The 16,805-nt window shown below is 40.8% G+C and overlaps 1 protein-coding gene across 1 annotated transcript in view; it reads right to left on the bottom strand.

The window, feature by feature from the left end:
• The window catches only part of Rnf150 (ring finger protein 150), a 236,353-nt gene that overhangs the window by 54,948 nt on the left and 164,600 nt on the right, over positions 1 to 16,805 (bottom strand). Inside the window, exon 5 of the mRNA XM_063260836.1 lies at positions 2,915 to 3,011. Coding sequence (XP_063116906.1) covers positions 2,915 to 3,011 — 97 coding nt within the window. The remainder of the gene's footprint in view (positions 1 to 2,914; positions 3,012 to 16,805) is intronic.

Below are 16,805 nucleotides of genomic sequence, written 5' to 3'. Positions count from 1 at the left end.
AAGAAGATGTCAAATAAACACTGTACAGGTATTTAAATTTAGGGAAATTCGGATTAGAATAGGGAAATTCCTCAAGTACATTACGTGCTCCTAGTTAAGAACCTGTGAATGCACCAGCTACACTATGGGAACTATCATTCTTTTTATATCAGGAAAATATTCATCACAGTGGGAGGAGACCCAGTCCTATGGAGCCTTAGGGGAAGAGTCCAACAGTCCCACAAAGACAGGGCTGGTCTGACCTGACCAGACAGGAGGATGAAGCACTGAACAGGAGACAAAAGGAGGAAACAAAAAAAAAAAAAAAAAACAAAAAAAAAAAAAAAAAAAGAAAAAAGCACTTCTGAAGTAAATAATTTTCTCTCCCTTTCAGGTCAGTATTATATTTCCCTTGGTAAAATCTAATGGAAAAGGTACCCATTGTTAAAGGAATTTTATGATCTGTGAGATGTGCTCTTATTCTTTAACTCATTGTACAGAAATTACTTGCAAAATGAAAATGTTCCTAAATCTTGGCTTTCAACAAATAGCTCTATCTATATCTATACAGCTGTATAAATAGATCTAGACCTAGATCTAGATCTAGATCTAGATATATATTTGCTTAGAGCCCAAGGCACGTAGGCACTCTTTTAAAAACAATAAAAATAAACATCAGTTGTCAAAGTGATAGGGTTTCTTTCAATTTCCTTGAAAATAGAATAATACAGAAAAATCACAAGACAACTGCTTTGAACAGCATAAAGAAGAGTTTCAGTGAGGACACAGGATGTGCTTTCTAAGAAGGCTGTGAGCTTGCCTAGTGGTACGGGAAGTGTGAAGAATTGCATTGAAATCCTCTCACAGGTGTGTTATAGGCATAGCTTCCCCCAGTGGCCGAAGGATGGGACAGAACACTGCCCACAATTCTTCCCAGACTCTGACTCTGTCTTTCTCTAGGACAAAAACTGAGGAACCCCAGGGTGCAGTGAGGGTGGTTGCATGCCCTGAGCGAGGGAGAAGCAGCCCGCTACCACCTTATTCTTAACAGGGGACATTCTGTGCTGTGGGGTGAGCGAGGGTGTGTGCCCTGCTCTTGTTGGGCAGGCCTTTAAAAATCCTTGGCAAAATCCACTCGATGCCACCAATGTTCATTTTTCTGGAGGAAAGCATGCTAAATAAAACCCTGTCCAGACTTGATAGGCTTCAAACTATAGCCAGAATGCCTGATTGCCAAAAATTCAATATTCCTAAATTTGGAAATAAGCCAAGAGACCATTCAATTAATTCTATTTTGGCAACAATTAGCAATATTTAAAACTCATTTGTAAGCAGCTTCTGGAGAAATTATATCTTCATGGGAAAATCTGGAGTCAAACACTCTTTAGTATAAAATTTAACTACAGCGGTTGTTTGGTTTCTTGGTCCTGATGAAAGAATTGTGAGACTGTTAGGACCTTTGACAACATCTTGAGCAACAGGAACTAGGTCAAGTAATACAGTTGTTTCCCTTTAATCATGAAGACCAAACACACACACACACACACACACACACACACACACACACACACACACATATACTTGCAAGCATCATATACACCTTTCTCCTTCCCTTTAGAAGAACTAGTTACAGGCAGACATGTGAAAAGTACAAGAACTGAGTTGGAATTTTGAAGTCACCAGTATCTGGCTCAAGATGCTTGGTTTTTATTAATGTTTCATGTTCACTGCAATTGACTTTCACCTTGAATACACTATGCATTTACAACTGTGATCTGAAAATTTAATGCACTGTCTTTAAAATCTAGCTGAGAGCTATATGCATCAGACAAGTTCATCTGTGTTTGCTCCATCAACCATGAAAATCAGCCCGCAGTTGGCATGGTGGTAGCTGTCACAGGGTGACATTTAGTGAATGAATGCTCAGTGAATGAATGTCCTCCTATGTATGTCCTCTCTGACACGTCTCCTTGATATTCCTAATTAGCTCTTTGGCACTGAAGCAACTCTGACACATGATCTGGTTCTTCCCTCTTCAGTGACATCTTGGGACTATCAACATTCTCTTTGCCACTGGCAGAGTGACAATAGGCAGGTGGCAGCAGAGTGGAGCTGGGAAGTGGGAGGAAGGCTAGTTTTTCTGCATTCTGCTTTGTGGCTTAAGACAGTGCCTCATGTCTTTGTCACTTCTTGCTGTGTAGTCCGTGACTTTGGCAGCCTGGATTGTTTCCTGCCCTCATCTGTCACAGGGAATAGCACACGGCAGCTGGTGTTTCACCAGGCGCCCTTTGTGAGGTTCATTTGATAGGGTGCTGGGAAAGCCTTTCCTGCAGCACCCAGCCAGCTGGCAGGAGTGGGTGCACTGGGGGAGGGGCTGAACTTCAGGAGACACGTGACCCAGGGAAGCAGCTCGATGGCGGTGCCAGAATGAGCAGTTCCGGCTCTGCATGCCTATTCACTGGGGTCTCTGCAGAGGTCTGAGCAAGGCAGAAACCTTTGGCCCGATTCTCAGCCACTGTTCCTCCTCCCCCTGCCGGCCATCTCCTCTCTGAGACATTGGTGACGGTGACAACACCAGGAAGTGTGGCATGCAGATTTCCTTGAGGACTGAGCAGGGGTGCCCACTATAGAAGTGGCCAATGTACAACAGGCTGGTACACTGCCTGCACCTCACAAGAGCTGCCTAGGACCTGCACAAGAGGCATCTTGGCTCACAGCCAAACACAGTGGGTAAGGGGGGAGGGCCATGATGTCCTCAGGGTGAGCAAAAGGGAGAGGAGAAATATTTCCAAACATGGGATGCTCTTGTGGGCTCTGTTAGATGATGCCACCATTATGTGATTGAGGGAGACACGGAAAACCCAGGTAAGATATTTTCTCCCTGCTTTGGGGGAAATTCAGAAAGACAGACATTATGATGCTGTGCTGTGCTTACCGGGATCCCTAGGGCTTTAAGAATGTTCATCTTGCACATGGGACAGGTACGATGGTCTAGAAGCCAGGGGTCAACACAGGACTTGTGGAAAAGATGCCTGCAATGAGAACCATACATCTTAGAGCAGTGAAAACTCAGAGACCACCCAGCCCAGTGGCCTGTCCAGTGTCACTCAACTGCTCACTGTGGGGCCAAGACTCAAACCACCTAAGTCCTGGGCCAAAGAGCTTCCCGCAGCACCCTGTGGTGACCTCAAGACTGTCTGGATCCCAGAATTGCCCTGTGTGACTTACAAACAACTCTTCCAACTTTAGAAAATGTCCAGAATATTTAATGGCAAGAATGCAAATGAGGAAACTTGCGCAGACCTTGTAGAATGACTTGATAGAGGCTACTCTTAAAAAATATCCAAAAATTCTTTATTCATAATCAGAAGACTATTGCACAGCAAAAGATTTCCATCAATGTTTGGGCTCATACAAAAGGGGTGAAGAGCTCCTCGGAGCATTTAATAACACAAGTGGACTTTTTAAATTGCTCTGGTTGCTGGCTGTCAAATCAGAAGCCAGGGTGGGTGGTTTGATGCTGGGTAACTATTACTACCTGTGCTCAAGTGTAAGGCCAGCCTCACACGCTAGCTGTCATCAGCCTGTGTCTGTCTGGCAGGCGAAGCCGGAATGAAGAGGGCTTCGTAGCTGCTCTCTCTCTCAGCTTGGCTCACAAAACCCCACCCAGAGACCCTAGGAACCACGGGAGTCAGAAGCGTAACTTCATACTCACAAGACTCCAGATTGTGGGCAGAATCTGCACTCATGAGAGAGAGTAAGCTGTCCCGAGTTCTAAGAGGACTTTCTTACAACATTTCACACAGCCCTGGTTCTCCTCAATAGGACACTATTGGTAAATGCCTCCACCCCATTCTCTTTCACTTTCACCTTTTTTTGTTCTAACATTTTGCAAAACTTCATTTGTTTTGTGTTAGAAGACTTTGAGTGCAACTGCTCCCAAATGGGTGAAGAGTTCAGAAAGCACCACCTTTTATACTGAAATCCGGAAGAACTCAAGCACTAAGGATGGGATTAGAAAGAGGAGAGCAGCAACTGGGACTTGGTATTGTGTTTCCAGATTGTTGCTGAGGATGCCCAGATTTCCTGCTTGGAAGGTATTCATTCACTCACTCATTCATTCAACAAGTGGTAGATGCCAAAGGAGCAGCATTATAGTGACTGGTTTCCTTCCCTTAGAGGTCATGGCAGGGTAAGTAGGTGTTAGCAAAGTAATATGCAAATTAGTGACAATGAAAACAGTGCAAAATACCACAGGAGACGAACAGGGAGTTTGGGAGATTATCCAAGTTCAGGTGCTCAGAGACAGTGTCTCTGAGGAGTGACGAAGTTGAGACTTAAGGGCTGTTTGGACGTAAGGGCTAAGAATGGAAGGGAGAGAACATGAAGAATGTTCTAGGCAGAATGAATGGGGACAGTGGGAGGTGGCCATTCCCATGGCAGCAGGGAAGGGCAAACATAGGGAGCATAGCGCCTGAGTCATGCTCCTTGTCCTCCAGAAAGCAATACTGATCTAAATCTGCTCTGACCTGGTGCTGCTCTTGGGAAGAAGTCAAACATTCTGCTCCCTGTGATGATTCCCAAGAGGCAGGTGACTCATGTGCTTTCTGCAAATGCATGGGACTTGGTGTGGTGGCGGGACCGATCCTTTGCTGTTTGAACATGTAGATAAGCCACCAGATGCCCTCAGCTCTGAGTCACCTCTGTAAAATGGAGCTCTATCTGCTCCATCAGGGAAGTGAGGTGAGCCAAGTAACTACGGTTCTTCCCTAACACCCCGTGTTTCTCTTGTGCTGTCATTCTTGCCTCCTCTCTCTGATGGTCAGTTTTCATGTACCATCTTGGCGAGGGTATCATACTAACCTACACGCTGCCAAGAAGGTGCCCTGGTCATGTGGAGCATACCCACAGTGTGGACTTCAATTAGATTATCCTTTCTAATCTGGGTGGGACTTACTTCATCATTTCAAAGGCCCTGGGACAAAACTGAGGCTTCCCTGAGAAGACATCGTGCCCTAGGTTGTGGTATCGGCTCCTGCACAAGGATCTCCAGCTTCTTGGACTGTCCTGGAGACTTCAGGCCTGCCCTATCGGCATCCCTGGGACCAATTCCTTGAAACTTCTCTCTGTACACCTCTACCTCCATCTCCCACTGGTTCTGTTGCTTTAGGGACCCATGACTGATACACTCTCCAACCAACATATAGCTCAGTTATAGCAAAATCTTCATCTCTGTGATTCTCAGTCACATCCTGTCATCTACAATGGTTCCTGGCACACAGCTGAAGTGCAATTGTGCCTGCTGCATAAGTATCTGCTGAACTGAGGACCTCCCCCACCTCCCATCCTTCCCACGGTCAGCACCTCACTCCCTCGCCCTTCCTAAACCTCTGTCCACATCACCACTTCTCTCCACACAGCACCCTTGTTCATTGTCTTGTCATCATCTTCTCAGTGTTACTGCGTCTAAAGTGCTCTCCAAGCTGCCAGGCCTTTCCTGTTCTTTTCATCCCACTCGCTGTTGGCAGATTTATCTTCCAAAAATAAAGCACTAGTTACATCACTCTCTTGTTCTATTCTGTTCTGTGCTAGGAGCCGGGTATAGTGAGGGATAAGACAATGTCCCTTCACAGGCAGTACCTCAAGAAAGTGCCACAGTCTGCCAGTGATTCTTTAACTAAATAGGGAAAGATCTCTGAAAACCCACACTCCTGGATCCACGGTGTTCAGGCTTTTCAACCTTAGGCAAGTTACCCTAGCTCTCAATTCCACATTTTATCCTATAGATATGGGGTTTGCAAGTGAATGAGTGCGGGGTGCTTGTGTATGTGAGAGAGGAGAGAGGAAGAGGGAGAAGGGAGGACGGTGGGAGAGGGGAAGGGAGTTAGGGATGGAGAGAAAGTGAGAGCCCACAAAGTTTAAAATACAAGTTCTGGCATTCCTTAGGTGTGAGCTACCATTAATCTTTTTAACACCTTTATCTTTTTACATCTTTATTTTAGATATTATATAATTACTTCCATTTCTGCTCTTTTTTTTTAATTTAAGGAGAAAAAGAAAAAAAAAACAGAAAAAGGGTACAAGTTATACAGAATTTCAGAAAAAATAAACAGTAGGAAATCACTAGTTAATAGATTACATATTGTTGTCTTAGAAATAGTTGTTCAAGTTACAAAATTAAAGCATATAAAGTGGACTTTCAAACAGTGAGACTGGAAACAGTTTTGTTCAATGATCCAACAAAACTCAGTAATATGGTTATCTATCTTATACACTTAAATATATATGTAGTTATATTCTTTAGAGCACTTCTTTTCCTTTTTTTTTTTTTGTACAAGACAATTACACATTTTGGGTTTTATTACTCTCATAGTTCTTCTTATTTTTTTTTTTTTTGAAGAGAGTAAAACCCAATGTGACATAACAGAACAGAGTCAGTCAAATCAAAAGGATGGACATAATAGATAATGTAAAAACAAAATACTAGGTGGTCAACAATGGTTGCCATACTGCCTCTTGCTATCTTAAAAAGAATTGCCTATATCATCAGCTATGGTAAAATTGAACAGAACAATAAAGAATAAAACCAAAATACTGGAGACATTACAGGACTTTAAAAGAAGATAATAGTCAACCAGAATGGGCGTCATAATGAATCTTATTGTCTTCACAGTTTTGCCTATACTTTCGAACTTGGTACTATCAAGCAAAGCAGAATAGAGGAAAATAAGTCAAAGCAAGATGGTGAGGGCAATACAAGGTTTCAAATCAAGTTAATAGGAAATCAAAGTGGGTTACTATAATGTATCCTGCTATTTTTTAATTTTTCCCTTAATTAAAAAGATAATGATAAAAAAGTAAATAATTAAAAAAAAAGGAGACTGAGATAAAAGAGGGCATAACAACAAAACAGCGCAGGTCAAAGCATAACCATTTAAGCAAAATAGTGTTTCACCACAAGATATCCTGACATAAAAGTAGTTACCATAGTGTCTCTTTCCTTGAAATCTTTGAGTATAACTTCGTATACTGTAGCACCAAACACATCAAGACAATGTAAAACCATTCAAGAGAATGACATTATTATAGGGTATTTAGAACTGTGTATCAGAAAATGAACAATGGTTTCTGTATAATCTCCTTGTCTATAAAAGTTTTTGCTTATATTATCACATATAATAAAATCCAGTAAGATACAACCTGTTAAGACCAATGGAGACAGAAGAATAAAAGCTTGATGGGACTTCAAAGCAAGATGATACTAAATAAGCACTAGCTATTATGATGTCTTGTTTTCTCCAAAATAGCTGTTCCTACCATCCAATCTTCTCTGACTCATTTTTGTTGAGATCTTTTTCTGTCGTTTGTTATCAGTTTGTCTTCTTCATTTCACTTTCTGCTCCATTCATTGTGGCTCTCTGCCATTGTTTCTGAAGTCTTGGTATTTTCTTTTTAGAATATCCTGCAGTATTCTCTGTAGAGTTGAATTGGTGGTTGCAAATTGCCCTAGTTCCTCTTTATCCTGGAAGCACCTTGTTTTGCCATCAATTTCTAGGGACAATTGTGCAGGATATATCAATCTTGGCTGGAGGTTGTTATCTTTCAAACTTCAATTATTTCCCCCCACGCTCTTCATGATTTGATGGTTTGTGCCGAGAAGTCTGCTGTAATTCTGATGGGTGTTCCCTTGTAAGTGATCTGTTTCTTGTCTCTGATGGCTTTTAGTATTGTGTTCTTATATTAGATTTCTGAAATTTTGATTATTATATGTCTGGGTGTAGCTCTGTTTGGGTTGTAGGTGGCTGGGGTCCTGTATTCCTCATTCATCTGAGTATCTTTACCTTTTGCTAAATTAGGGAAATTCTCCTGGATTATTTCTGTGAGTAGCTTTTGTAGTTCATTTGTTTGAGTCCCTACTTCTTCTTTTATGTTCTTAATTCTTAAGTTATAGATCCTCTTATCATCTTCTAGCCTTTGTATTATTGCTGTTTGTTATTTTTAAGAAGTTTTTCATTTCATGCTCCCATATTACAAATCTGCCCTCCAATTCAGATAATCTATCCTTAGTTTCTTTCAAGCTGTTATGCCAGCTTTCGACAGAGTTTTTAGTTTCCTGGTAAACTCTTTGAACCTGCTTCATGTATTCTATGTTTTCTCTATTTTCTCCATCAAACAATTCTCCCCTTTTTTTCTGTTCTTCCATTCCACCATCTGTTTTTCTTTGGGCAGTGCTTAGCATTTCTCTTAACTATTCTACTTATATCTTGCTTTATTTCATTGAATACTTCATTTTTAAACTTGTCTATGAGGCTCTGGAGATATCACTTTATGTCTATTGGTGCCGTGTCTGATATTGCATGTTTTTTGTCTTCCTTTGCGTTTCCTTTTCCTGGATCAGTGTTTTCAGGATTGGGGACTGGGGACCCTTTCTTGTTGCTTCCTCTTCCCATACTTTTTGTTCCTTCCATACAAGCAAATGTAGGAGTCCCAATTTTTTTCTCTTTTTCCATTATAGTTTGTTTGAATTGCACCGGCTAGGTGTTCCCGCCCACTGCAGTGTACTAGGGAGACACAGACCTGAACAGCCTCTGCTGGGCCCACCCCTCCAGGTCAACCTACCGAAGGCTTCACTGCTAGGGTGCACCTCCAGGCACTGGGACCTGGTTTGGGCTGGCCTACTGGGTCTTAGTCAGTGGCATCACGAAGGCCAGGCACTTCCCACCAATCCCACTTGAGAGGGGAATATGCCACTAATGTCACTGCAGTGCCCTGTTCCGGCTAGTCTGCTCGGTCCCAGTATGTCTTTTGCTGGAGCCTCCTACTCTATGAAAAGGTCCCAGTTCCGCTCACTCACTGCCAAATCGATGTAGGGCTCCCTGCTAGTCTTGCTCTCAACTCCGTTTGCAGATCCTGCTCTCAGAGCTTTCGCAAGTCTCTCTCCCTGCCCTGCAGATTTGGATGCAGCAGCAGCAGCAGCAGGAAATACAAATCACGGCTTCCAGTGGTGCGGGTTCTAGCTTCCGTGCTGAGATTTATCTGTTCCTGTTATAGCACCAGGATTGGATTTCCAGTTGGTTTCTCTTAGCTTAGTTCATTCCTGGGTCGTCAGGGTGTATCTCCCCTTGCTTAGGACTTCTCGTACCGCACCATTCCTGGATTTTAAGCGGGGTATCTCAGAGAGCCTCCATAGCTGCTGCCATCTATCCGCCATGTTCTCCCAGAAGTTGATTCCTGCTCTTTTGTATAACATTTTTAACATACAAGGCAAACAACCACAATTTAAAAAAAAGAATAAAAAAATGCTAAAGTGACATATAAGCTGCTCAAAAGTATTATTAACTGTTAGTCATTTACTTCTAGCGCCATATTATGAAACCATAAATATGAAAACTATATTCTTATAATTGGGATTGCAATTTTTTCTTCCTAAATAGAAAGAAAAATAATCCATCAGATTAAAGAAATAAAAGAATAGGCACATGGAGTTTAGAGAAATGTACCAACAACTTAGTGAATTTGTCTGTGGTGCAGTAAATCTCATCTTCTTCTATGATTCACTGCCCCTTCCCATATTTTAACAAACGCTGCATGAGAAAGACAGACAGACAAACATGAGAACAATATTCTCTCTCTTTCAACAATCCTGACAAATTGAAAATGCAGCAGAATGATCAAAATCATTCTTCCGATTCACTGAAGGGGAACACATATTATAGAAGGAGTTCTGCAAACACCCGACAAGGGAGGACACAGATCACTGCTGATATTGCTGAGATAATTTTGAAGAGTAAGTTCTCACATTTGATTTAGCAGTAATGACAAACCAAGCTAAAGTAATTTCCACATCTGTTGACTCCTGTTTCTTGTTGTGCTTTCACCTATGTGTGCGATGTTGTCAAAAATTAAGTGTTATTTCTTCTGCCACCTGGAGAAGGAAGGGGGGTTATTCTGTCCTTGCCATCCAGTTTCACAGGCTTGTTCCACCCGACGCCTTGTAATGGAGATTAGGATTCTGTGGGCTTTGGCACCAGTGAAAGCTGCTTTATTCTTGTTAGTGAAATACTTATTAAAGAACGTGAGTCACTCAGGCAGCTAAGAATCCTATATTCTCAGGTAACATCAATTATCTGAAAGAGATACCCAGTGCTTCCAGGGGTAGCTGAGATGATTCTTAGAGCTTCCGGATCCTATTTTCAGAGTTATCAATGAAGTAAGATTGAGTTTTGAATGAATGAACACTTGTGTCAATATCTACCATTCCCTGTGTCTCTAGCTGGCACCAGACACGTTACATATGTAATTAATTTTCAACAGTTGTTTAAGGTAAAAATACAGAGGAGGAAGTTGAAGCTCATTAAGGTAAAATTATACAAGGAGCTGGGAAGGTGCAGAGCGAGGGCTCAAACCCAGTTTAAACTCACCATTTTCACTCAGTGCTACAGCGCCCCTGCCCCAGTGGTCATGGTAAGAGCAGTAGTTCGAAGTAGTCACATTTGTGCTCTACTTCAAGCATTTAACATCCCTGAATTTTAGTTTCTTCATTTATTAGATCAATGTGATAAATGCATCTTATCTGAGGCAATCAACTTGCCTCAGGTTGATGGACTGATCTCCTAAAATGCTAGCTCTTCCTCTTTTAAGCACAGGGGAAGACTATAGGCTTTCCTGAATTTGGTGGTAGTCATGGTCATGTGATTAATTCTGGCCAATCAGCTATAAAGAGTAATAACAGATTTCACCTCAGGCTGTGGTATGTAAGCATTAACCTATCAGTGAACAGTGTTAGTATGGCTGCCAATAAGCTGACTCCTTCCATAACACCAGGGGCACTTAATGCTGGTAAGGAATCCTTGTTGTGCTGGGCACTGAGAGTTGGTGTTTTTTGTTCCTGCAGCAGAGCCTGGTCTAGCTTGTAAAATACCTTAAGGAGTGGTTGTAAGGATTGGATACTTGTTTGCAAAGTGATTATCTGTTGAGTGTTAAGTGGGTAAGAGTGATGTTAAGTATTTTAAGTGACGGAGATACATCATGCAAAATGACAAGTTATTAACAGATAAAAGTCAACTGCCATGGAATTGAGGGCAAGAGTTTAGGCTTCAGTGAATAACTCCAAGGAGAAGGACTTCACATGTCAAGGCGAAGAAACAGTATCGTGATATGTGTGGGAAACTTAGGTGAGTTAAAATGTAGGCTATTTTAAACATACAGACAGAAGGTAAAGTTGAGAAAGATGGGCCCAAGGCAACAGTCTAAAACAATCTGGATGGACCGTGTAGCAAAGAGATATGAATGATTTAATCATGGATTCTAACTTCTTTACATTCCTTGTGGTGACGGGCTATCATCAAATTATTTCCTCCTGTATTTCATCTTCCCAGGCCTTCTGCATGGACAGCCCTTGTAATGGAGAGGAGGCAGTCACCACTGTGGTGCCTGGTATAGATCAAGACAGGTGAAAGACACCCGTTCCTTCCTACCATAACCTCTGGCCCCCAGGCCCAGTGCCTCCCTGTGGGTGTAATCCTGCTATTGGTTCCGGGCTTGGTCAGAAATGGTTTGAACAATTAGGAGAACCTCCATGTCTCCCATTCTCTTATTTAACTTATATAAACATCATTTAAAAACAAAGAGAATAAAAGAGACGGCAGCTAGCTCCAGAACCAGCAGTAACAATATTCTGGCTGTTATAGATATAATTCCTATGCTTGGTGAGCTAACCTGCTAGCAGTCTTACCTGATGGAGGTGCGGAAAAAGGACCACCAGCAGCAGCAGGGGGAGACAGAAAGACACGGCTAGATTTGGGGTCCTTAGGGCTCTAAGATATCTGTCTTAGGGTACGTGATTCAGATGTTGGCTTAGAGTAAGTTAGAGGTATGTGTTTCAGATGTTTAGCCAGAGCCATATACTCAGCGATGACAGGTCAGCAGAGCTCCCACACAGACTCAAGGGTCAGCTGGGTGACACTGTCAGAGCTATGCCCACAGCCAGTGGAACAGCAGAAAAAGCACCTGCTCAGAGGCAGGAAACGTGGGAGGGCATTGGGCCCTGGAACTGACCTCTCTGAGTTAAGATTTTCTTTTAATAAAATCCCGGGGCTATAATGGTATTTTAATTTATCTATATTACAGGCTGATGTGAGATACAAATTAGACATTATGAGTAAAAGGGCCTTTGTAAACCTCCACAGAGAGCCTTTCAAAGTTACATTATTGTAACACTCAATTATTTCACTTAGTCTTCCAGGATACAGGATTTAAATAGAGTGAAAGAAAAACTAAAGAGTAAAACTGTATTGTTCTTCTTCCTATTAAATTTGACTTCTTAATAAATTACAATGGAAGACACTGAGGCTTGGGGAAGGCAAGTTGCGAGGGAATTTCAGGACCCTCATTGTACAGTATGTCTATTCCCTGGGGTGCCAATACAGGCAGGCTCTGCACTCTGAACTTGACCCTGGTCTAAGTCTACTTTTTGGCTGGGCAGCAAAGCTGGTTGGCATTCATCTTGTGTGTCTCGCTGATTAAGATAACTGGGGACTAGGACATCTGAAGTCACAGAGCCACATTTAATAAGTAGCACTGGATCTGCTGCAAAGGCAACAGAAATGAATACGTCTGATGTGATCTATCGCTCTGCCACCTTCTTTCATTCTGCTTTCTTTAATCCCTAAGTAAATGATAGCCAGCCATTGCCCATGAATGTAGGCAGCACACAGAAAATGTGGAATCAAAGCGAAATGATTAGAAACAGATGAATGATAAAGCACGGCATTTACACACGACAAAGCACTACTCTACCGTAAAGGAGCCTGAGCTTGATCATCTGTAGGAAAATGGATGCACTCTGAGACCATAAAGTTACATGAAATAAATTAGACATGCAGGCTGAAATCTCTCTTATAAAGAAAAGATCTTCTGAATGTGGGAAGGAGACCAAGAGATGGAGGCGAGAGGAATGGGTTGAAAAAGGGAACTGGGATGTGTTGTGTACATGTGCCAATTCCCCATGAGTAATGTGATCACTGTATTACTCGAGTGTGTACCAAGAAATAGGGGAAGGGGTCCAAGAGAGAAGGAAGGGGAGGAGGCAAGGGGAAGGGAAGAAAAGGAAGAAAAGAAAAGACTTGAGATGTGCCAGGCACTTGCACCAGCTCCCCGTGATGACTGTCATGGTTCTGCACTGCAAACACATACTAATAACAAGAAAAGTCATTGGAAAATAAGCAAACTTTCAACTTAAATGTTATATAATTTCAATTACTGTACACATCAATTATTGTTTTTAAAATTCTACAAGATAGCTTCTTTAGTGCTCTAAAAGTTTTGCCTACGTTAAATGAAGTTGCAGTATGCAACAGAAGGCTGCATGCATGGTAGGCAAGCTTGGAGGCCTCTTAGCACAGGTTTGAAAGCACCATTGGCCCCCCAGCTCAGCAAGTCCGCCCTTCTCCTCCACAGTCCGCATCCGCCACCTCCGTGGAGCCACCATGCCAACCTGTTACGACAGGTTAGCTTAGCTTGTCACCAAATTTCCTACAATGGAATCCTAAAGTATGAACTTTCTCCTTGCTTATTAAGCTCCAAACACAGTTTTTCTCACCCTGTTGGTATCTTGATGTGCATTAAAATTTCTTTTTATTGCCGAGTATTCCACTGAAGAATACACAGTTAGTGTACAGATTCGGCTGTACTTTGTGAGTTCTTTTCATTTTCTGCCTATCATTAATAAAGGTGCTAGGGCCTTTTTTTGTGCAAGCTTTTGGGGGAAACACATGCATTCATTTCTCTTGGATAGATATCCAGGAACAGAATTGCTGTATCATGTAACAGTATGTATTAAACTTCATTAGAAATTGTTGACAAAGTACGAACGTAGTTGTGCTGTTTTACATTCCACCGAACTGTTGAACTTTTTATTTGGCCAAGTATAGTTATGTTTCTGAATAAAAGGGCTTTTAAAAAATGTTTTTCATAAATAATGACTACTGTGCGGGAAGAAATCTCTCATTTTAAGTCTTTGGATAAATTTCAAAAATGTAGTTAAACCAAACATTTATTTCTTCAAAGGGAAGGATTTAAATAAGAAGATAGTGAGAAAACACAAAGACAAAGCAAAAACAAGACAAGGATGTCCATTATTAGCGCTCCTGTTCAATACAGTACTCAAAATCTAGCCACAATAGGCGAGAGAAAGAAATAAAAGGGGTATGTATATTAAAGACAAGTCAAAGTGTCCTTATGTTTAGATGAATGACTCTAGCATAACAGACTCCCAAAATTCCAAGACTCCTAGAATTTAATAAAAAAATTCAGCAAGGGAGCAGCCTACCAAATCAACAGCATTCCTTGGAACCAATAATGAATCCACTAAGAAAGAAATTAGGAAGCCAATACCATTCACAGCAGCTTCAAGCAAAATTAAATACTTGGGAATTAACCTACCAAACAAAGTGAAAAATCTCTATAATAAAAACTATAGAACAGTATTCTGAAAAAGGAATTTGAAGGGGACTTCAGAAAATGGAAAGATATTCCCTGTTCCTATACAGGCAGAACCAGTATTGTCAGAATTTTTGTTATTGCAGTCCTAATTAAAATACCAACAGTATTTTTCATTCCTCAGAGAAACACAGAAAAACAATCCTCAAATTCATATGGAACCACAAGAGACCAAAAATAACAAAAGCAATCCTAGATAAGAAGAGGAAAGCAGAAGGTATCACAATCCTGGATTTCAAGCAATATTACAAAGCTATAGTGATAAAAAAACAAAACCAAATGAAACAAACTAGCGTGGTACTAACACAAAATCACACATATAAGTATCAGATTAGAAGATCATGAATCAACCACAGGCACATTCAGTCATCTGATCTTTGACAAAGGGGTCAAAAACAAGCTGAAAGAAAGAAAGGCTCTTCTATAGATGGAAGAAAGATAGTGTCTTTGATAGATGGTGCTGGGAGTATTGGATGTCTATACGCAAAAGACTAAATCTAGATCCACCTCCTTTACATGTACTAAACTAGAATTAAAATGGACCAAAGACCTAAATTTTACAATAGACATAAAATAGGTAAAACTCTTTAAACCAAACATTTATTTCTTCAAAGGGAAGGATTTAAATGAGGACAGGTAAGGACTTTTTGAACACAACTCCAATTGCACAAAAAATAACATCAAGAATCAACAAGTGGGATCAAATCAAATGAAAAAGCTTTTGGATCAGCAAAGGAGACAATCAATGAAGTGAGGAGACAATCTATAAAATGGGAAAAAATTTTTGCTAGCTACTTGTTGGACACAGGATTAATACCCAGGATATATAAAGAATTTAAAAAAAATTAGACCCTTCACAATAAAGGACCCAATCTAAAATGGGCAATATAATGGGGAACCATGATTACCATAAAATCTTATGTATTCTTACCATTTCTTACACTAGGGAGACTATATGGTATTTATACATGTGAGTTCGATTTATTTCACTTATGAGTATGGTCTCAAGTTGCATCCATTTATTTATAAATATCTCAATGGATAAAAAAGATATGGTATTTTTATGCAATGGAGTACTATCCAGCTATAAAAAATGATCACATTGAGTAAGTTCACTTTTAAGAGTACCTCTAAGGGACAAGTACAGAAACTACTAAGGTCATGATTTTATAATGATAATAGGTGGCAACAATTTAAAGGCTGAACAAAACAAAGGAAGTTAAAGTCCGACAATGAACTATTAAGTCCCACTAACTATTCTAATAATAATTAATAGTAATAATTTCTAAAGCTATAAGAAAATGCTTTTTAATGTTAACTGAGTAGATAGAATAAAAATTAAACTTTTATTTTGCAATGTCTAAAACATGATGCTTATATATGAATTATGAAAATTAAACATACCAATAATATTTCTAGGTCATGAGGCTTTTATTTACTTCTTTATACTTCTATTTTCAGAGTTATTCACAGCAGTGGGGCCTTGAAAGTTATTTTTAAAAACCCCACATTTATAAACAAGTAACCATAAATAGAATGCATGATAATCTAATTTGCATACCATGGGCATAAAGACTAAGCCAAATCTGATGAATGCGGATCGTAATCATCTCTCCTTTTCATGAAAGAGAACTTGGAAAAATCTGTTCCTAATCAAGCCTATGTAACAGGCACGGCGGGGTAAACGAGGACAGCCCATTTCTGTGTGGCTGGAAAGCGCTCCTTTGTTTTCTGATTCACGAGTTACAGGGCTTGTAATCAGGATCCCGATCACATTACAGCCCTCCATAAAATTCCTTTACTTATAAAGACCTTGGTCTTTTCTGTCTGTGCAGACATTCACTTTGTTTGACTCATCTTAAAATCAGACAGGCCCCTGGGTTGAAAATCTTAAGGGGCCAGGGTCTATTTTTATTGATTTCAGTAAAACTTGATTAGGACTCTTTGAATTTTCAAATAGTTAAATGCTACTCATGTATCTATCAGGTTACACTTTTTCTTGTTATTATGACTAAGTTGTGTCTGCTAGGTAGCATGAATGAGGGGTCCCCCTTCTACCCCTAAAAAGTGAAGTTTACAAACGAACATCAGCGGCAAACTTCGACTTTGCCTTGGGTGGTTCTTAGGGTCCACAATATGAAAGCTACACGCGAGAGGAGTCGGAGAGGCTGTGGTAGGATGGGTTAGAAGCACCCAGGGAGAGGACAAGGAGATGGACACAGCAGAGCAAAGCCTAAATGGAGGACCATTGTGACGCAGTTTCGATGTAGGCACTGTGTCCTCCATCACCTCAGCGAATGCCATTCATTTGATTTTAAGAAGATGGG

This window comes from Cavia porcellus, unplaced genomic scaffold, assembly GCF_034190915.1.
Source record: "Cavia porcellus strain 051 isolate PalLab524CR breed Dunkin Hartley unplaced genomic scaffold, mCavPor4.1 scaffold_14, whole genome shotgun sequence".
Classification (NCBI taxonomy): Eukaryota; Metazoa; Chordata; class Mammalia; order Rodentia; family Caviidae; genus Cavia; species Cavia porcellus.
The sequence above is the reverse complement of the archived record's forward strand: the minus strand, read 5'-3'. Positions and strand labels throughout refer to the sequence as shown.